The sequence below is a fragment of the Candoia aspera genome, chromosome 2 (assembly GCF_035149785.1).
Source record: "Candoia aspera isolate rCanAsp1 chromosome 2, rCanAsp1.hap2, whole genome shotgun sequence".
Taxonomy (NCBI): Eukaryota; Metazoa; Chordata; class Lepidosauria; order Squamata; family Boidae; genus Candoia; species Candoia aspera.
The window spans coordinates 47,597,493-47,619,443 of record NC_086154.1 but is presented as its reverse complement, the minus strand read 5'-3'; the positions used below and the strand labels follow the sequence as shown (position 1 = coordinate 47,619,443).

Sequence of the window (21,951 nt, the reverse complement as noted above, 5' to 3'; positions counted from 1 at the left end):
TCAGAGGTGGGCTCTGGGGAAGGATTGGTATGATCCTAAGAACACTTTATCATTCATATAAACAAATGCTCAGCTATATAACTATATTCTTGTCTTAAAATTTAATTGTTCAATTTAACTTTAATATTTTAGCTTCTAAAGTTAAAAACATTTAGAGAGATGCTTAAACAATGAAATATTAACACTAGCATGAATGTTAACAGAGAACTAGTAAACATAACTTAAACTATTTTCAACTTGAAAATCTTTCAATTAGAAATCAATATAAGTATGCCCACAGGTAACATAAGACACAAAAACATGACATTTTTTACTTTCTGCTTAAATATATTGGGCTGGGTAAGCAGAATTCAACAACAACAAAGATTTCCATTTTAATAAAGCCTATTTTTATAGGTCTTGTCTTTGGTATTGTAACACTGTGAATCCTGCTTTCCTGTCTCCAACTACTACTGAACATTATTATATTTTTGAAGTCCAGTTACTTCAGCATTTACAACCAGGAACTTTACATAATGCACAGAACATCAGAGGGTCAAACATTACTGGTTTTCTGCAGGAAAATAGGCTTTAACATTAAATTGTGGTTAGTTTCATATTAAACCATTTTCAGACCATAATTTTATGACAATTAAAGTGTTAACCAGAATATCCAGTTTGGATGGAAGGGGAAGCATAGACAAAGTAAAACCAAAAGCTCCCAGTGTCCTTCTTCTTGCATATAATAGGAGATGGAAGGATGGAAAAGGATATGTGTGTAAAGAGTCTAGGCTCACTCTTGTAGCTTTAAATCATAGTTCATCATGGAGGTCAATGATCTCGTAATTTTAAAAAATTGTATTTCATAGTAGAAAGTAGATGGATTTTAACTCTTATTAATACAACTTCTCCCTAAAATCCAAACTGATAGTAATATCTGTTTTTCTAATCTTGAAAGTTTTGTTATCAAAGCAGAAAACTATTTATATAAGAACTAAGTATAAAAAAATATACTGGCCATGAACTCCCCTAGGAAGCAAAAGATGTAAATCCTCTGGGAAAGTATATTTTCCTTCAAGTAAGTCAAATGACCGTAATGATGGGAGAGACTGATGTATAAACAGATGCTGTTGATAAAGTGGCAATGCGTAACAATCTTTCAATCCATTATAAAGGTGCAATTGCCTGCAGTTCTTCCGTGCTGATACGGCAATGAAGTTCTGCTTTACATATTCCAGGCACTAGGGATTTGGTGGCAGCAAGCAAAGGCGGTTCGTCTTCTCCTAGGAGGAAAAATGTTGGAAATGTCTTATTAGTTAGTTAATCTCCAGATCAATTATTTATTTATTCACATTCTGGCATTTCCATGCCATTCTACTCTCAACAGCTGAGTTATACCACGTATAATATGCTCAATACGCACTACCATTTATTTTGTTACATGTAAAACAAACTTTAAAACAATACAATAAAAATAGCAGCTTCATGCAAAGCTTATAGCAAAGTTCTACTTGTGCAACAGGATTTCTCTTCCAGCCACCATGAGATTTCAAATTCAGTACTACATGGTATTTTCCAACCCCACAGCATAGATTTTGGGAACACCTGATGAACTGTGGATGGGAGATAGGTTCTGTTCTGTACTTATTAAGTTAGACTAAAGCTTGATCAGATCACAGATACTAGAACAAAACTAAGGGAGAATATTCTTGATGGCATGGATTTTGAGAAGCACAAGCTTCCACTTACTGAAAAGCTTCACCCACAGGTCATGGAATCATGTTGGGTGACGCTGTAGGGATGCCCTGAAGCTGTTGATGCAAGACAGAATTATCAAAACAGGGAGAAGCACTTTTCAGATCCAGGCTGTACGTCTGCCTCGTAATTTAAAATGTTATCTAGTCATCTCTACTTTTTAAAAGGAGTATTTTCAGCTCTCCTATACAACAAGAGTTTGGAAATATTTGCAGATATAAGGGAAAGCTCAGTTATAAGATTTTGCATACTGTATAGCATTCTATTGTCCTCTCTTACAACTATTTCACTAACTATAGATCTAACTTAAGCTGACTCAATGCAGTGTTTCATGAGAACATAGCTTCCACTTCCCTGTGATCAAGTTAATACTATATTGGTAGTGTTCACTACCATCAGAATCAAATGCAATGATGGTTTGTCAAAATCTACATGAGTTTGATATTATGCAAGTGTTAACATACAGACTGTAAAATCCATCAACTTTATTATGCTGTAAAATCTAAAATCTTAAGGTGCAATTCTAAAGTGCAACTCTCTCTCTACCACATCTTACCCAGTCCTGATGAGGAAGAGACACTCTCTGTAATGGAAGAAGTTTCAGTTTGATCTGTTAGGAGTCCATCCATTAAAGGTAATGACAGTTCAGAAGAAGGCACAGAAGAATCATAGATTCCAGAATCTCGGGGCATGTCTGGTAGATTGGCAGCTTTTACAACATGTAGCAATGGCTGAAGAATGGAACTACTATTTTGAATGTCCTGAGATTCTCTATCCACATCAAGATTCAAATGCTGCATCGCACAAAGAGAGTCTGAATTTAAAGGTGGAACATTTGCATCTACCTTTAGATAGAAATCTCCATCAGTCACTTGTTTATTGACTAAGTCATTTAATACCAAGCCAGAGTCAAAGGTTTCTATCACTGGATCTTGAAAATGTAAAGGTGTTGGGAAGAAAGAAACAAACTGCTTCTCAAACCAGTCAGGCTCCTGGTCAATATACTGATGCATGTTGCAAATGGCTACATATAGAGATTGTCCAGACTTACTCCTGAAATAATTTCTTTTGCTAATATGTACAGGATATAATTCTGAATCACGAAGGCCAAGGTCTCTGGACTGTAAATGAGCATAAAGCTGAGGCAGGTTGTCCATAAGCTTGTATTTTGTGGTTAAATCTAGTATTCCAGGAATGTCACCTTCACAGGAATAATCAAAGTAAACAGCAATGAACTTGCACAGGTCATGTGAATTCTGCTTTGCATGACGTAGTTTCTCCGCTATGGTAGCTATGGCAACCAGAAAGAGTTCTCCTTTCCCAGTATCCTTTTCCCTGGATCTCTTGTGCTTCCAGCTCTTTTTCTCCACAAAATATTTCATTCCTTTTGAACATACAACAATGATATACTGGGATTCATTGATTTTCTGATGAAGCCACTCTTTCTGACCTTCTTTACAGTTTTTCAGATCTTCCCATAAATCTAAAGAAACCTAGAAAAAAAATGATTATAATCCTTGTATAATGGTCTGACTTTCAACACTCAACCTATCTTCATTAATGTGCATTTATGGCCTGGCATTATAGGTTTGCTTAAGTCAACACCTGCTTGGAGATTTTTTTAAAAAGACAGTATGTGTGTGTATGTGCGTAATACACATATCTATATATGTACGTGCATATTACATACACACATACATAGAAAGAGAAGAGTTAGAATTACAAATCAAGGTAACATCCACATAATAGCTGATGCGGAATTATCATAAGGCCATAAGTCATGTTGTGGACTTTGCCCTGGGCCAGCCAGAATAATGTAGCAGTCAAGAACTGGAGAGACCCTGGGTCAAGACTTCACTCAACCGTGGAGTTCACTGGGAGCTTTGAGGCCAGTCTCACTCTCTCTCTCTCTCTCACACACACACACACACTCTCTCTCAGAACTCACAAGACTGTTGTTCTGGGGTTAAAATAAGGGGACACCTTTACATACCCTGTGCTCCCAGAGAAACTCAAGATATTAATAAAAATAACAGTAATCCATATGATGTATGCCAAATATTTATTGAAGCTATTATATATGTTATGGGATCTATAGTATGAAGGAAGTCATGGTAGAATAAGGAACTATTCTGTTAAAAATCACAGAATTGTAAGGTTATCTATATATGAATAGTAAGATTACCTATATATTAATACAGTAGTAAGTAAAGGATATATCAAATTAATAGAGATTGTAAAGTAGACAAAACCAGTTCTTAAACATAATTTAGATGAAATACTTGGCAAGACAACTGCCTATTATTCACCCTAAAATAATGTAGTTATAGGGTTTGTGTTTTGTTCTTTGATCAATTCTATATGGAATTTCCTACTATCTTCTATAAAGCAGTACTTAGATGGGAGATATAAATGCAAGAAACTTTGATTACACAGCCAAAAGATGCAAAAAGTAATTTTTGAATCTTCAGGATTGTTTTTGGAGTGTGTGTATGTATGTGAGAGAGGGAGGGAGGGAGGGACTATGAAAATGCTTCCTTGAAGTATATTATTCAGTCCAATGAACAAATATGATCCTGTAAGAGGAGGATGAAGAGAATTCATTGAGCAAGCTGGCATAAATAATTCAGTCCAAGGGAATTTTTTAAAATCTATCCATCTGTAACAATAATTCCAGAAGTGAACAAAATATTACATCTATAATTGGCTCTGACACTAGAACATTTTCCTCCAATTTAGAACACTCTAGGTATACTGATCTTCAGCACTGTAATTCCCAGCCAGCACAACCAAAGAATTTGTGGAGTTAAAGTCCAACATATCTGGAGTGCATCCCATAAGGAAAGAGTGGACTAGGATATTTTGTATGAAATACCGTAGTAGTTTTATAACTGATGACATGAGCAACAGATAAATGTAATCAGGGAAGTAATGTTGGTTACATATTCAGTAACTCTTGGGCTAAATCTCCAAATAATGTACTAAATACAAAGAGCTCTAACAATGAGGTCTTTCATATTATGCCCATTTCTAATGTGTTACTAATTTATGAGGTACTTTATCAGCAAAAACATGGTTCACATATGCACAAAACCTCTGATACATAAATGGATGTCCATGAGGTCAAGTGTTTCCCATTTTCTTCCGTGTCAAGGATGGCTGGGTGGAGCTGTCCCCCATACTGAAATGAACATTTAAAGGAAGTTCTATATTTGCAAGCATTCATTTGCCAACAATGAACTGGCAGAAAGAGGTATGTGTTAAATCTACAGTTCCAAGAACAGAACATTTTGAAAAACTCAGCTCAGCTTTTCCTCTAGGCCCCACTGAATCAGCCAGTATGAGGGTGATCCAGTAGTTTTCTTGTTGTTGATCCTCCAAAGTAGAAGCTTTGATCCAATTGTGCTGACTTGGATGTTCTAGGGGTGGTCCGGCAATTTTATAGAAGTTTTTCCAGATAATTGCACACCCATAATGACCACATCTGGTGGTCTGGAGGGGGTCTAAAATGTTCTCAATTTTCTCTGGAACATTCTGCTCCTGGAAGGGTAGGTATTGCATATCCTTCCTCTAGTTGCAAACATCTATCTGAAAAGTAACTAATCAAAGCAAAATAAGCAGGGATTACTTATAACCAAAGTTACCACTAGAGGTCAGACATGCTATAAAAATCATCAGACAAAAATAAAAAAAGTAAATCCAAGGTTAAGATTTGTATAAATTTCAATTCAATTAATGCCTTAAAGAAACAGGATTAACACAGCACAAAGATGACTTCAAGTAAATCCTACAGCCTAGGATGGTCTGGATCATAATATTTTAAGAGAGCATTAGGATTCCACGCTTTTATGTAATGAATATTTAATTTTTCAAAAAACACCTGCATGTCTTTTGTGAGTGCATAACTTTCAATGGACATTCCTAAAACCAACTGACAGAAGGTTGTAGGTATATGTCTGCAAGTACACATTCATGTTTGCACAAGAAAATGCAGGCAGGGCCAATCACTGCAAAAATTTACCTCACAACCACAAAAGTCCTGAAGGAAAAAGGCAAAACACTGGATGACATTAATGTGCTTCTGGCAATCTTTATTGGAATAGCAGATGAAGACTTTGGGCCGAGGCTGTTGCCTTTCCACATGGAGAGATGCAGTGTAGGTAGAAGATTCAGAACTCTCCTCATCTAAATGGGAATAGACATTTTCTAAATTGAAACAAAAAAATTGACAGTGAAGCACTTTACTATCTGCATTACTTTCCCTTTCAGCTTGCAAGATTCAAGGTGAGTCTATTTTCTCCTAATTCCAAAAACAGCCTGGTTTCCTCATTCTGTGTACCTTGAGGGTTGAGGCAATTTTTGATCCAGGTCAGGCTACACACTAGATCCTGGACTAACCCTGCCAAATATGGACAATGATGTCCTCTATAGCTGCATCCACTCAAGAATACAACAGCCCTACTCAGTGCAAGCGCAGAGGCTCCTTCAAAACGTTAAAATAGGACCATCAGGGTGCAAGGCCCTAGAACTCACTTATCTGCAAGCACAATTCTGCAATGCCAAAGCAATTCTAGCTTCTTTCAGGACCCATCAGGACTTAAGCCTGCAAACACCTCAATCATTTAGACCTCAAGAGAGCAGATCACCCAGCACAGCAAACAACCAATGCACTAGGATATATTAGACTAATTCTAACAGCCAGAGGACAAGGTAAATTGCAGGCCCCTAGCTGATCACAGCAGTGCCACTGCTTGCTTGCTGCATAACAATATTCTGATCTCAAGATATGGCTGCAGCTTGCTAAACAGAAGCACATTAACTTCAGTACCAAGTTCCAGCCTGGATGGAAATTCCAGCACAAACTTGGTTGGAGAAGATGACTTCTAACAATGGCATCCAACTTTTGAACAAATTAATTTCCACATGACTAGTCTTGTTAGGGACTTCCCCCATCAGGTCATTCAGAAGCAGAATGCCTACCTTGTTGCTTTTTGCGACACATCACTGTAAAAAGTGTTGCAAATGCTGAGATGACAACCAATGGCACAGTAATGGCTATTGCTCTTATTGGGCCTGCCCATGGGGAGTGCACTTGAAAAAAGCAGGGAAAAAGACCTAAATTAGTTTCTGTTAAACTGAGGTATTTTAACCACTGCATCTTCCTACTGTTGAAACATGCAAGGCAAACTTCTTTGAATCAAATTACGTTTTGTGATACTACTCCACTAAATAGCATGCTGTGAGGTCTTCTGAGATGACCTTCCAACAGCCACAGGGCTTTGGCTGAAGCCTTAACTACAGTCCACCACAGATCTCTGGAAGTTACTCCCTCTTGAGGGGACAAACAACTCTGTTGGCTGTAAAAAAGCCATGATCCATTATTTTGCAGAAAGGCTTTTAATTTTGGATTGTCTTAATTTTTACTTATAAATTATGTTCTTAACCCTGGTGTTATACTTTCATTTAAAAATAAAGTGCCGAGAGCCTATGGTACATGGTATAAAGTACTGAGTATGAAGAAGTCAAATAAATATACAATTACATAAAATACCAGAGATTCTCCCATTTCTGTATAACTTGAATGCCAGGGAGCCTGTCGCACATGTTCTGCACCCTGGATCGCTAACTCTATCCATCTTCCCATCATTTATTATAAATCAAAATGACCAAATTCAGCCTAAGGAAACTAACACGCATCACTCATCCAGCTTCAGAAGTGATTAGCACTGCTGGGCAGTGCAGAGCATTCATTATAAGGGGAAGAATCAGTAATAAGAGCTGAAAGAATGACCAGATGAAGTTTGAGCAAGTCCTCTCGTCTCTACTCTTATGGATTCAGTCAGTTTCAAGGCATAGGCTTGGAGCAGAAGTGTCCACTAAAGTTATTTTTATATGCATATATTCAACTTATAGCTGTTTTAGGAAACGTTAAGAAGCCAATTTAAAGTAAAAGCATTATTAAAGATTTTTATACCTGGCTTTAATGCATAGTGCATTGTTTTTCTTGTTGTGTTGGTATCGTCAACAAGCTTAAGGGCAGAACAAAACAAAAGTAAGTTATATGGCAGTATTTATTTTAGAAACATGACAAAGCACTGTTTAATACTTAACTTTCAAGGAAAAAGTGGAATTTTCACTAAGAGAGATTAATTTGCATATGAATTGTCCTGTAATAACTGGTCCCTGTTTTTTCATAAGATTGATTTAATACTGTGGCATTGATTAAACAAAAAACAATCAAGTCCACTATGCATGTAGGAACTTGTTCAGATTCGTTCCAGAAAAAACAGTTTTAAAATATCCATATACTTGGCATTCTCAAGTTTTCTTCTTTTTCTAAGAAGGAAAAAAGGAAAGGTTGGGGACAGGATGATAATTGTCCAAAATCATTGGGTCTAGGGCAGCCTCTTCTTTCCCCCCTTTTTTATTATTAATTGTTCAAGATATAATTAAGAGGAGACGTGCCATTACATTACAAAGCTAAGGGCATCAGCCCCTCTCTCAAAGAAGCCAATACCACTGCATGAACCCAACTGCAGGTCACCTTCTGAGCAGCCTTAACAGCCCTAGATCTAATAAAGAGATAGCCTAACACACAGTTTGGAGAATCCTACCCACTTCACTGGAAGTCATGGACTCAAACTCAGCCCAGGTAATCCACAAGGCTAAACCTCAGGCACTGGGCAACCAGACTTGCCCAGTTGGAGTCCAACTCCTCACAGATCTGAACTGAATGTAACTGTCTACCCATCTGAACAGCCAATCAAGTTTCTAATTTTCCAGCTATGTCATGTCTTGTACAAAACACCATGTAAACAAGGATTCAATTAATTTTTTACATCAGTTCTAAAGGAGGATCAAGAATGGCTGATTTTGCAATTTCATTTTTATGATGCTGGTGTTTCTTATAAACAACTTACCCTATATACCAAGAGTTGGCAAGGGTTTCTCTTGCCTCTAGAAACAAGTGTCTACAATTCACCAAAGCTGAATTAAAATAAAATTATAAATCTTAAATGTGTATAAATAGTCACAATTATGTGAGATTGTCAGTCTTGTGCAAGAATGCTGAAATCTCACAAGATCACCTGATCAGAGCAGGAATACTGTGTGAAAGGTGAAAGGTCCCCTGTGCAAGCACCAAGTCATGTCTGACCCTTTGGGGGGACACCGCTTTCGCGACGTGTTCTTGGCAGACTATAGAGCGGGGTGGTTTGCCATTGCCTTCCCCAGTCGTCACCTTCCCCAGAAAGCTGGGTACTCCTTTTACCGACCTGGGAAGGGTGGAAGGCTGAGTCGACCTGAGCCAGCTACCCGAGACTCCAGCTTCTGCTGGGATCGAACTCAGGTCGTGGGGAGAGTTTTCAGCTGCAATACTGCCGCCTACCACTGCGCCACACGAGGCCATGAAATTTAGCACTCTTATGAGATTTCAGGTGATTTTTTTAAGACGCCTGGGCCAACACATGAGATCAGACTATTAGTGCCAAAGTCTTGAAATGATCTTACAGAGAACATTCTACCATGATGTCATGCAAAACAAAAATACAGTACTATGCTCCCAGTTTCAAAGGAAATACAGAATGTTGGCTGCTTTACAATATCTATTACTCTCATGTTCTACTACAAATAATTTGTTACCTCAATGATATAATCTCCAGGTGAGACATTCTGAAGAATACAACTTGTTACATCTGTATTCTTTTCCTATGAGAAAACCATAACAATTATATCTTCTTTGCATTCATAAACTCTTTTCCATGTTAGGAGAAACTACACTTTCATTAGGTTACCATTTTTGAAAGTCATACCAATTCCCAAGCAATTAAAAATACAGATTCATAAATGAAGTACATAAACCACTAAGCCAAAAGCCTTTGGAGTCCTTGCTTTAATGAAAGTCTCTCACTAGTCATAAAACAGTTAAGAATTCAGAACCTATACTAAAGACAGAGGACAAGGTTTTTCTTTCTCATATCCTTTCCTGGATTACAGCCAATTGTATCAGATAACCAAAAGAGCAGTTTCCCCAGATGAATGCCTATCACTGAATCCAATCAGCATTTAACCAAATAGAGAGAGAGAGAAGGAGAAAACTGCAGTGTTTCTTGAACTATATTTTGCCAAAAACCACATTAACTCCAAACTACCCTTAGCCAAAGTACATTGTTCATTACTGAAATTTGAATTGAAATAAATACAAATTTAATAAAGGTTGAAATAAATAAAAATTTAATAAAGAGCACTTGCAAAAACTATAATTGCAACTTTTATCTACATGTGATAAACTAATCTTGATCAAAAGAGTACTATGCACACTTTCAGGTGCTCTAACCTAATGTTTATATATTGCATTATCTTCCACCTACAATCGGCTAATGTGAAATGATCATCTCTACAGGTAGTCCTCGACTTATGTGTCCTGTTCAGACTACACAGCCAGGCAGGGTCTTATAAAACACACTTTATTAAATAACTATTTACAATAATTAAGTCCTTGAATACGAAGACTCAAATCAAGACACCCAACTGGGCACAACAGGCAGCGAAACAGGACTCTCACTGGACAGGTAGACTGGATGCAACTGGAATGCAGTGTGCTGGAAGCAACAGATCTCGAACTGGAACGGTGTGCTGGAGCTGTTCTGATGCTGGATCACTGGCAATCTGGAACTGGGTTGGGTCTGGACACGGCAACTGGAGCTTGGAAGCAGGACTCAGAACAAGGCTAGACTGGGCTGGAAGACCCGGACTAGGTGGAATTCTCAGGACTGGAGACCTGGAGCAAGACTCGGAACTCGGAACAAGGCTGGACTCGACTGCATGCCCTGGACTAGGCTGAATCCTCTGGACTAGGAACTTGGAGCAAGGCTGGAAACTGGAAGCAAGGCTGGACTCAGCTAGAAGCCCCAGACTAGGATGAATTCTCTGGACTGGGAACTTGAGGCAAGGCCTGGAACTTGGATCAAGGCAGGACTCGGCTGAAGACCCTGAACTGGACTGGATTAGCTGGGCAGGAGACTGGGAGCAAGGCTTGGAACTCGGAACAAGGCTGGACTCGACTGCATGCCCCAGACTAGGATGAATTCTCTGGACTGGGAACTTGAGGCAAGGCCTGGAACTTGGATCAAGGCAGGACTCGGCTGAAGACCCTGAACTGGACTGGATTAGCTGGGCAGGAGACTGGGAGCAAGGCTTGGAACTCGGAACAAGGCTGGACTCGACTGGAAGCCCCGGACTAGACTGGATTCTCTGGGCTGAGGGCTTAGAGCAAGATTTGGAGCTTGAAGCAAGGCTGGACTTGGCTGGAGACCTTAGATTGGACTGGCAACCAGATCCTGAACAAGATAGATGTGAAATTCCTGGGCCCGACTGAGTGGACGAAGCACTGTTGCTCCGGACCAAGAACGAACAGTGACACTGGAGTTTCAAAGCATGACTGCGCTGCTGAGGAGATTGTGGAGTTTCAAGGCTGGAAGCAAAGTGGAGGCTGCTGGGCGCGGCTGACGCTGATTCCTTGGTTGCAGCAGACACAAGATTCAATCCCTCCTCGTAGTGGAGCGATGGCGCTGGTTCCTCTTTGGCAACAGACGCTGTCTCCGACATCAGCAGGGACTCTTCTTCCGAAGCTGCAGGCCTGGAGGATCGGTTGTCTCCGGCAGCTCGCTCTTCATGCGGCCGCCTTTTATTCCGTTCTTTGGCATGCTTGGAGTCTCCTGTAGCCAATCGGGCTGCTTTCTCCTTCACATGCTTTTCAGCCTGTCGTTGGCATGCGCTGATTGGAGGATTCAAATCCTCCCCTGAATCTTGCCCAATCAGTGCCATGGTTTCTTCCCATGCTGCTGACTCATCCTGGAGTTTCGTTTTCCTGATTTCAGCCCAGTAAGTTTCCAATTCCTCCTCTGGCTCAGAAAGAGTTTCACTTTCCGAGTCAGAGGCAGGCGAGGCAGGCTTGGTTCTGACATTAGCACCACAACTGGGACTGGAATTTCCACTGTAAGTTGTTGCAGTCATAAGTTGAGTCACTACGAAACCGGACCCAATTTTACGACCATTTTTAGGGCAGTTGTTAAGCCAATCACAGGTAATTAGGCGAATCACCAAGGTCATTAAGCGAATCCACCTTCCTCAATGGGTGTTTTTTGCTGGAAAACGGCAAAAAAGTCACAAATTGCAGTCACGTGACTGCAGGACACTGCAACTGGTCGTAAATGCAAGCCAGTTGCCAAGCGCCCAAAATGTGATCATGTGACCGCAGGGGGATGCAACATTTTGCATTGCTCAGAAGTGGTTTACAGGCCATAAAGCACCAGTTCTGAGGCCGTTGTAACTTCGGACCGTCGTTAAATGACTAGTCATAAGTTGAGGACTACCGGTACAGCATTACTTCATATGTAGAATATCCACCACTTTAAATACATGCTCAACTCAAACAGAAAACATTGGAGAGAAAAAAAGACAACTAGACCATAGAGTTCTAGGAAACATAACCGGCCCCACGGAATATAATAGGGCTGGACCTTTTTTCATGCTAAATCTGGAGCTAATGTAAGGTTCTGTCATAAACTGAATGTGCATCTAGGGAATGAGGGGGATCAGCATTTAGCAGGAGGTTACACCTCCTCTATGCCATCCTGAACTTGCCCACATCTTACCCCATTTCAATTACTCTATCAGAATTCTTCCCAACTTCTTCATGGTATTACTGTATGACACCCCACTACCAGAGCTGAATCTTTCATCAAATCCTATTATTCCCAACTGACCTAACTTGGTATTAAGAGTGGTCTCTAAGTGTCCTAGAAATGAGGTTTACTGCCACATAGCAATAAACATATAACCTTTTCGTAGATGCAGAATTGTAAACCATAACGAACAAACCTGTTTACAAATCTTCTGTTTGAACTGTCCATCAGTTTTGAGTTTGTAGTGCAGGTAATAATATCTGAATCCAAAGTTATGTGGTGCATGGTCAAAAGATACATGCATATTAAAACCTTGCTGGGTAACATTCAAGCTCCTTGGCTTCCAAACTATCAAGGAAGAAAGATTTAGATAATGATCAGTTATTGCTTCAAGAACATTGTTTTTATATAACTTGATATAATCTTGGTAGAGACAATGTTAAAATTGCAGTTCTACTTACAAGGTTTGCAGACCAGGTTTTCTGGTTGCAGCAGCAATTCACAAGCTATTTAAAGAAAACATACAGACAAAACCAAAACTGTTGAAATTCCAGGCCTTCCGAAAAGCTGACTTCACAAAATAAGGTTTGCGTTCAGACAGGAAAAGGGCTTTGCCTTTCATTTTGTAAAATCTTTCAGAGTCATCCTGTATATCAGCCAGAAAGGGCTGGAAGTTAGTTGTAGTTCTGGAAAGCCCACCCTTGCCAGACACCTTGTGCTTATTTTACATGAACAGCTTGTTCAGACTAATAGGTACCTGTCCATATTTGCTAGAAAAAGACAGATTAGGTCCTCCAGGAGATAAACCCAGCATATATATAGGATGATCCCATGACTTGATGGTGCACCATACAAACAGCACGTGCATGCTTACATTGATCAGAAAAGCAGCGATGGAGGGTTAGGTCTGTTCCTTTCTACTAACCTTTACATGTAGAAAGCAGCTAGTGGTCACTCTGGATTAGGACTGTACAAATACCTCAAAAGCAATACTTAAGAATGCATGAGAGCATGGACAAAGCATCTCTTTTCACACTGTCAGAGCAGCAGCAGCAGCACTTTTTTTCCAGACTCACACAGCTGTCTCTACATGTAAGTGTAGGCGTTATCCACTTTGTCTTGCCAATTGGAAAAAAACTTATGCCCACAGGAGGCAACTTCCTCTGGCATATTCTGGGAGCAAGCTGCCCAACCAAGTTTAGAACGATAAATTCCCATACAGATAGATGCTGCTTATGCATATGCACATGCTCTCTCTCTCTGTAAATATGAGCTATAAGCATACACCTAGTTTAAATTTTTTGCAGAAATGTCTTACTAAAATCAGCTCAGTGTATCAAAACCTTCCTAAATATGTTCCCATATTATAGATTCTGATGACCATCCACATTTTCTCCCCAAGGCCTCCAAAGCCATTTCACTTACAGTATGCTTTGATGTGAATTTTAACTAGAAAGCATGCAATTTCAGCTGTTATCAGCTTTCATTAAGATTCAGGACACAAAGATCTGTAAGGCAGAAAGGAATAATTGCTGTTGTACTTACCCCGAGTTCTGAAGAAAAAAGGATGGTAGTTACTTTCATTCTTAATGGATGGAAAAGGAATAATCTTTACAAAGTAATCAGTTTCAAATTTCAAATTTAGGAAGGGCTGAGATTCCACTCTCTGAAAGGGAAGAAATGTAAGCCAATTAGTAACCTATTTTAACATGGCTTGGATGACTATGCAGTGTGAGGACATGTATTTTCCTAACAAAATTCCATATTTCCCATTTATAGGAATCAAAGTTATATTGCCACCAGAAGAGGCCCAGCTTCCTTATCTTTTATGACAATCCAATTAGTTAAGGTATTAAGAAGTGTTTATAGAGTCCAGCGGGGCATGATCAATATAATAAAGGGAAAGGTAGAAGATGTAGTCCACAATCTGTTTCCTCATAATCCGATATTTATTTTTCATACAAATGCAAGCTGTGAAACTAAAGATATTCAGATGCTGCTAAATTACAACTTCCTTCTGCCCTATTAAGCTTGAACCTGAAAAAAGATGCCATACCTTTAAGGAATCCACATATTAAAATTATGGCAATTTGTAGAGCAGCAGAATCTTTTTTCAGGCTTATGTGAAAACCTTTAATGAAAAAGCAGAGAGGGCTGTGCTTGTACTTCTGAACTTTTTTGAAGTGTGCACAGCCCTAGTGAGGAGTCCCCAGACTCTGACATTCCAGGCAAACATTTGTGATAAAAAAAAAATCTTTTAGTAAAATGTCCCATCAATTTCAGTAAGGTTTCTTATAAGAGTACAGCTATGAGATTTCCACCCTATGATTTTCAGCACCAAGACTTACAGTCCACTTATAACTTGAGTTCAGCTGCTTTGGGTCTTTTAAAAGCAGCTGCTGACATTGTCTTCCCTCTGATTTTAACTCTTCAAGTATAACTCGAAATCCTTTCAGAAATTCAATACCTGCATACATTTAAACAAAAATCAGATCAGTAAATATGCTTACTGATGGATATGTTTTCCTTAGATTTATATGGCCATCCTATTTGCAGAAAGTGACTCTGAGACACTTTGTAACAACATAAAAATATGAAACAATGAAATACAATATATATCCAGGACAGAAAAGAGAACAAAGATAAAAACAAAAACAACAGGATGTGTATCATGAGACTTTACCTTCTGTTTAAGCTCCAGTCTTCCATCATTTATGGAGCATTAATTGTATAGATCAGGTCTCAACATGACCATTGTTGAGAATTTGGGGAGTTAAAGTCTATACATATGGAGGACACAGATATGATAGTGCTAACCTTGGCACTATACAAATTGAGCAAGCACATAGTTTAGGGAAACCTGGCAATTAAGCAATTAAGTCTGCACTGTATGGCACCCTTAAACAAGCACATTCTAAATAAAATATTCTAAGTAGACCAGTTTAACTGCAACTGTCTGCAATTTAGAAAAAAATGGGGAAATTTTCCCATGCTCCTACCCTAAACTAAACACTAAACTATGTATGTATGTATGTATGTATTCATCCATCCATCCATCCATTCATTGTGATTGAATTTGGTATTTGATAGATGTACACTTGTACAAATATCTTATTTCCCAGCTTTAAACAATCTTGCAACAAGGAAGGCAAGTCAGCTACCTACTGTGTCCTTAATATTTAAAGGAAGAAAGTGATATTTGTGCTAATATACAGACAATGAATAAGAAAAGTTAACCAGATCCCTGATACCTGAGAGCCTTCAACTTCAGTCCTTTCTTGATGTTTTGAAAAGGATTAACCTCGGATCATTACAAGAGAAAATACCAAGCTCTGTAGGCCTTGGAGATTTAATGCATCCAAGTCTGCAGCTGCAAATTAGCAATTCAGTAACACTGTGCTCTTAGAAGCATTGGATATCACTTCCACATTCTTTTTAATAGCTACTCATTATTTTCTACTCAGATTAACAGCACTCTAAATATAATGAAATACATTGTGAGTTACAAAGATTTAACCATTCCTTTTTCTGGTCCCCAAAATATATTTATAAATTCTTTTGCAAATGTGTTTCTATCATCAGTTCTCTATTATGGCCCTTTCAAAAGGCTGACGAAGTTTCAATGGAGCCAGTACAAATTTGAACATAATAAAACGTTTTACACAGGAACACATTATTCTGGAATTCAGTACATCTCTACATTACTTTATGTTTGTGACTTCTTCCTTTCTTTTAGGAATTACAATCCCAAGATCTGATATAAAGGATAAGTGTACAAATTATAGACACAGTTGACCTGGATGTAAGTACTACTAATTTCTCTAACATTTATGTCCAATCAAGTTTGGGAGGAACTTTCAGGAAGAGTTAAAGTACCATGGAAGGAATAAGCTAAGCTTAGCATCATCAGTCTGAATGGCAAACACTTAAGGGCCCTCCTATCTACTGAAGATGAAGATGATTTTAGAATCATTTGATTTTCATCAAAGAAAATGCAATTTTGAAGAAAGCCAAAACATCTTTAAACAGAAGGGGGAAATTCTCCTTTACATTTGGGAACTTAGCCTGGCTAGAATGGACTGTCTTCAATTCTTTCAGAGCAAACTTCAGTGTTAAGAATGTTAGGCCAAGTTTCTTGCCCAAAGTTTTAGACTGCTTAATTCCAAGAAATGTAAAGCTTGGAATCTATGAACTGTGTTGGAAGTTTAGCTGGAATGGAAAAAAGGAAACATTTCCAATGGCTTGGCATCTATTTGAAATTCACTTTTTTCTCTACTTACCAGTGGGATTGGCTGTCCACAATACAGCCACTGCAACTTGGTCAGAGCACGCATACTGACTGATAGTGATGTTCTGTACATCTCCAATCACATGTTTTCCCACTGAATTCAAATAAGGAGTACAGTCTGGGGAAAAAACAAGTTACAGTAGTTAAATACTTTTTAAAAATAAAATATGTTCTATATAATTAGAGAACATCCAATCAGAGGATGTTCCTTATATCAGTCCAATGACACCATCCCAGTTTTAATCAATTATTCTGTGCCCACTCACATGGCATTGTTATAAATTAGTGAAGATTCTCATTATCCATTTATTGCAGGAAGAGTGGCTATCCTGTCTTAGCTTGCTCAGTTCTTTGTTATATTACAATGGTGTTCCTGGAATCTATCACTTCTTATTTAGTTGTTCCATGGATACATTATATTTTTTCCTAAAAGGAAATAGCTAAAAGTGGATTTCTCAGAATTAGTGGAATTCAAGTGTATGACAGCAAAAGTTTCATATAGAAAAACAACCATCTGTTTAGGAAATTTGAAACAAGAGCTTCCAGCAACATCTGGATCCAATTAATAGCTAGCTTTGCATTTTGTTGGTAAAAAGTTTGTGTTCCAGTATGTGTCACATTCACTGATTCAATGTAGTTTATACATCGTAACGTTTCATATGCCATGGCTCTGACGCGCGTTTCTGGTTGGGAGGGAGCTGCTGTGAGACCTTGTACCAAGCTCTGTATGTGAAACCAGTACAATGGAATGCGTTTGGGTTATCTTCTCTGCTCAAGGACTTTTCCTGCAGACCATCAGAAACCGTTAGGAGCACCTGGGATTGTGAACTTGAGAAGATTCTCCGGGGGGAGGGATTTCATTTGCACCGAGGGTTTTTAGTTTGAATTTGGCGCGCCTTCATCATTCTCAGCTTTCTCTGTGATCCTGCATACTATTCTTTAATAAATCAGATATCTTTGAATCCCTACTCATGAGTCTGATGGTGTTTTAGAATAGGCAACCATTACAGTATGACTATTTGCCAAAAATCTAGGAAAACACTGTAAACTCTCATAGTTTTCAACATAGCTGAAAAAAACCTTACTTTCCAGTTTCATTTTTATTTATTGCTAGCCTGTCTATTCTTCAGCAAATGTGTATAAGTAAAATATGCATTTCAACCACTTTATATTATACTAAAACTTTAAAATTAAACAGTAAGTGTATCCTTGTTTATTGTGATAACAATTCTGTTTAGCAAAGGAACTTAACAGATGATGTCCTTCAGAAATTCCATCTTTTCCTGTGATGAAGGAATCTATCTGTGTAAGATAGTGATCTTGACAGGATTGCCTATTCGTCAAATAACAGAGATCCTGGAGATCATGGATGAACACAAACAGGTTTTCTAGAGCAAAGCTGGGCTAGTAAATTCTACATTTGAAATGATAAATTAGCATAAGCAAATTTGCTCTTTTAAAGGGTATGCCTGGCTAGGCTAAGGGTATGCCTGGCTAAATTGCCAGACAAAATTGTTTCAAATAAATCGTATCTTCAGGTTTGGGGCTATAAATTAGAAGTTCTAAGCTTCTCTTGCCATGCAGCCTTGACTTTCCCTTTGGAGAAGGAAGGAAGACCGGCAAGAATAATAAATTCGTATAATTCAAACAGCATTGTGCAGTATTTAAACTCAAGGCAATCATTTCTATATTCCTTGTAAAACTATATTAAGCTTCAGTCTGTATTTTCTTTAATCTTGTTTTTAGTTTCTGTTTCTTACTGTTTGCTGATTTTTGCCTGTATCTTTTTATATGCCACGGTACAATGCTTTTTAGAGATTCAAGCTTGCTAAAAAATAAACCTTTTTGCCTGAAAGGTTCATGGTATTTCCTATGTTCAACGTCCTACAAAAAGTTGCTAGATACAACATAATTGTTAGCTACATGTTTTCTTATGGAGATTATCACATGATAATAAGTCAATATTTCTACCACTTGAGAGAGAGAATGGGTTATTAATCAGCGCTACGTGAAAGAGTGAAAGAATTAAATCCTTTTGTTTGTTTGCAGCTACAAATGTTAGAAATATACAGAAATGGCCCAATTCCAACATTGTGCCACCTTTCTTTCATAGATTCATCAAAGTATAATTTGTTTTACTTGATCTTATTGGGACAAAATTTGGATAAAGATGCCATGGCTTGACAAACAGAGTGGTTTTAATCTACCTTGTAAGTTTTTAATAGTCAAGACATTTTCCTCTGTTTCAAACTGTCGCTATATAAGATGGGTGGTGAAGAAATTTGATAAATAAATAAAATAAACTGTCACCTTGATTAAAAATCTAAATAAATGATTAAATAAGAGTAACAAATTCAGTGCTTTATCTTTTTTTCAATGCCCTTGTTTAATGTGGCATTTATAATGTATTCAATATTTTGTCTAATGTTGTTTTTGAGAGATCAAGGTGCAGAAGGATAACTTACTGTCATACTTAAAGGTAATGTTAAGCAGCCCAATATTCTTTCCGGTTGGAGAGAAGCCCTATAGAAACACAAGAGAGACAACAGCGTAAGCCAGGTGCTGAGACAGTAAGTGGAACCTAGCTGATAAATGAATTCATTTGACTACATCAGGCTGATGCAATACAGATGAATATTAGAATTCCATCCAGTGAAATACACTACGTTCGGCATTCCAGTTTCAATGAAACTCAGGAAGAATTCTTAAATGTGTACAAAGTATGAAATCTGCATGATTTACTTACTGATGAACACAGTGCTGTAAACAGGCTCTAAGGTCTTATTTAAAAATTACTCTATTAAATTAGTGTAAATTACAATGCTTTATACGAGCCCTACCATTTTTAAGCTTCCCTTGCACACCACAAAGAGATACAAATCATCTTTATCTAATTCAGCCTTCCCCAACCTTTTTATCTGTGAAGAATTACAACTGTAATCCTCACTAGCCATGAGCTTGCTAGAAGTCAAAAGCTGGCTAAATTGTATGCAAGAAGTGTTAACCTCTCTTGAAAAAAATTCAGTCACTGCTATAAATGTCAAAATACTTCTGGACTCATATGGAATCCCGGGAAGAAATACAAAACAGAAAGATGTTGAATATATATGAAGAAGCCCACTGAGTATATAGCAGCTACATGCAGCTAAATCATTATTAAATGTCATCAAAATTTAAGAGATACACTGTATCAATGAAAAACTTTCAGAAAAGCTGTTACCCAAATATGTCAAACATATAATTGCAGTCTCATGAAATTCCCAGGAAGGGAATTTTAAAATTTGCCCAGTCTTAGTGGACAGTGACCAATATGGCAGTACTCAAAACAAGATCACAGGCGTTAAAGAAAAGTGTCTTTATTTAGTAGATGACATACAGAATAAATTCAGTTTTGTCATGTGTATTTTTCCTTGCCTGCTACTTAGGATTTTTAAAAGGACTGAACCAGCACTTTAAATGCAACCAAGTAACAATCATTGCAAATCAAACAAGATTTGTATCATATGAGCAGAAGACTACATACATAATACATCTACTTCCTAGAATAAACTGTGTTCAGTCTCCCTCTATAGCTTTGCTGACACAAAGGCCCCTTTAAGGTCAGTGGTGTTACTTAAGTAAGATAAAACAGGCTAAATATGAAAGCATTTGGAAGCTTTCTTGATCTAGCAAAAGACACTGAAATTGTATGTATTAAGGACTACACTTTTTTGATATATTTTTAGTTCAAAATGCCTTTTAATGAAGGCCAAACAGCATAAAATAGTCCTCAAGCATGCTGCAAATCTATTATTATTATTATTTATTAAATTTATATCACCGCCCATCTCCCCCATAAAAGAAAGAAAAACAGAAGTGGTAACAAAATTCAGTTTCTTAAGAAACCCAACTTTCATTTACACAACAGAAACAACATCTTAAAGTACTTCTAATTCAGTGCTGATTTGGTCCAAATCTTCCCAACTGGTTTTTTTTTTCTAAGTGGAACAGAGCAGGGATGATTTGGTGACTTTCATCACCCACAGGTGGAAGGGATGCTCTCCTCATCCTTCAGCAGGATTATTGAGCTGAAGGGGGAATAGCATAACTCTGCCCAAGATGCCTAGAGACTAAACATGAGATGGGTCACCATTTCCTGGGCAGCAAGTGGGTGGACAGATGCCCCCTCCCCATTGTGGGATGCCATTTCCTAGTGTAATGGTCCTACCAGCACCAGTTCCCGCTGCTTGGCTTGCCCCACCCCTGCCCAGGAACCAGCTATTGTCTAATGTAGGTAAAATGCTTGTTCTGATTGTTTACAGCATGTTTTACAATACCTAGACAGTACGCACTAAGATCTCAAAAACTGAATAAATAATGGCTGGGAAGATGGCTTCCTAGAACTTTCGGTTTCTTCATTACTAGCAAACCCAGGAAAAGTTACGTAAGAGTCTATGCAATTTTTGAAGTTGCAGAATTCACACTTCTATTCCACAATTTGACAGCCTAGGAATAATTTTATAACATTCTTCTTAGAGCGTAAGTACTGAGTGTGGTGATTGCTAATGATTTCCTAGCTGGATAAATCAGTCAGTTCTATCAATGATAGCTAGTTGATGAATAACATATGCTAGCACACCATGTAGATGGAAGATCTGCAATTACCGTTGAAACCTAAAAGACAGATAAAAGTAACTAAACAACAACCATCATCTATGTCTAGCTTTTGGAACCTTTAATTGGCCACACAACAGAAGGTTTGGAGACCTTTCACCTGCCTCTAGACTAGCCAACCAGATTCTCAAAATATTGCTGTGGAAGACTGCTGCTTCATTGACTGGTTTAACGGAGTACATTTTTCTTAATTTCTCCCCTAAGGCTTGTTGCTCATCTACAAGATATTACTGTACAGTGGTGACATTGTGGATCAATTTGGTTAATGTTTCTTCACCTTAATAAATTTATTTATTTATTTATTGAACTTCTCAACCGCTCAACTCATATACAATGACTCTGGGCGGTTTACAATAATAAAAATAATATATCATTAAAAATACAATGTACATATAAATATAAACATATATAAATATAAAAATACAAATATAAAATATAAATACAAGATGGCAAATCAATGGTTGTACAGTAACTGCACACAATGAAAAAATATACAGTACATTCTATCAATGTGTCAAAAAGATGACATTTCAAGATATAATTAGAGAGATACTGAAAAATACAGAATATTAATGTGTTTGAAAATCGACA

At 37.9% G+C, this 21,951-nt stretch overlaps 1 protein-coding gene across 2 annotated transcripts in view; it reads right to left on the bottom strand.

Annotated features, from left to right (window-relative positions):
* Positions 1 to 1,087: 1,087 nt before the first annotated feature.
* The window catches only part of IL17RD (interleukin 17 receptor D), a 50,675-nt gene continuing 29,811 nt past the window's right edge, over positions 1,088 to 21,951 (bottom strand). Inside the window, exons 2-13 of one of the 2 annotated variants that reach the window (XM_063296429.1) lie at positions 19,173 to 19,230; positions 16,700 to 16,825; positions 14,764 to 14,886; positions 13,965 to 14,081; positions 12,881 to 12,925; positions 12,616 to 12,767; positions 9,376 to 9,441; positions 7,709 to 7,763; positions 6,715 to 6,825; positions 5,756 to 5,940; positions 2,291 to 3,227; positions 1,088 to 1,262 (exon numbers count right to left, since the gene is read on the bottom strand). In XM_063296429.1, coding sequence (XP_063152499.1) covers positions 1,147 to 1,262; positions 2,291 to 3,227; positions 5,756 to 5,940; positions 6,715 to 6,825; positions 7,709 to 7,763; positions 9,376 to 9,441; positions 12,616 to 12,767; positions 12,881 to 12,925; positions 13,965 to 14,081; positions 14,764 to 14,886; positions 16,700 to 16,825; positions 19,173 to 19,230 — 2,091 coding nt within the window. In that variant the 3' untranslated portion in view covers positions 1,088 to 1,146. Of the gene's footprint in view, positions 1,263 to 2,290; positions 3,228 to 5,755; positions 5,941 to 6,714; positions 6,826 to 7,708; positions 7,764 to 9,375; positions 9,442 to 12,615; positions 12,768 to 12,880; positions 12,926 to 13,964; positions 14,086 to 14,763; positions 14,887 to 16,699; positions 16,826 to 19,172; positions 19,231 to 21,951 lie in introns of both variants that reach the window. The other variant, XM_063296430.1, reaches the window with a different exon arrangement.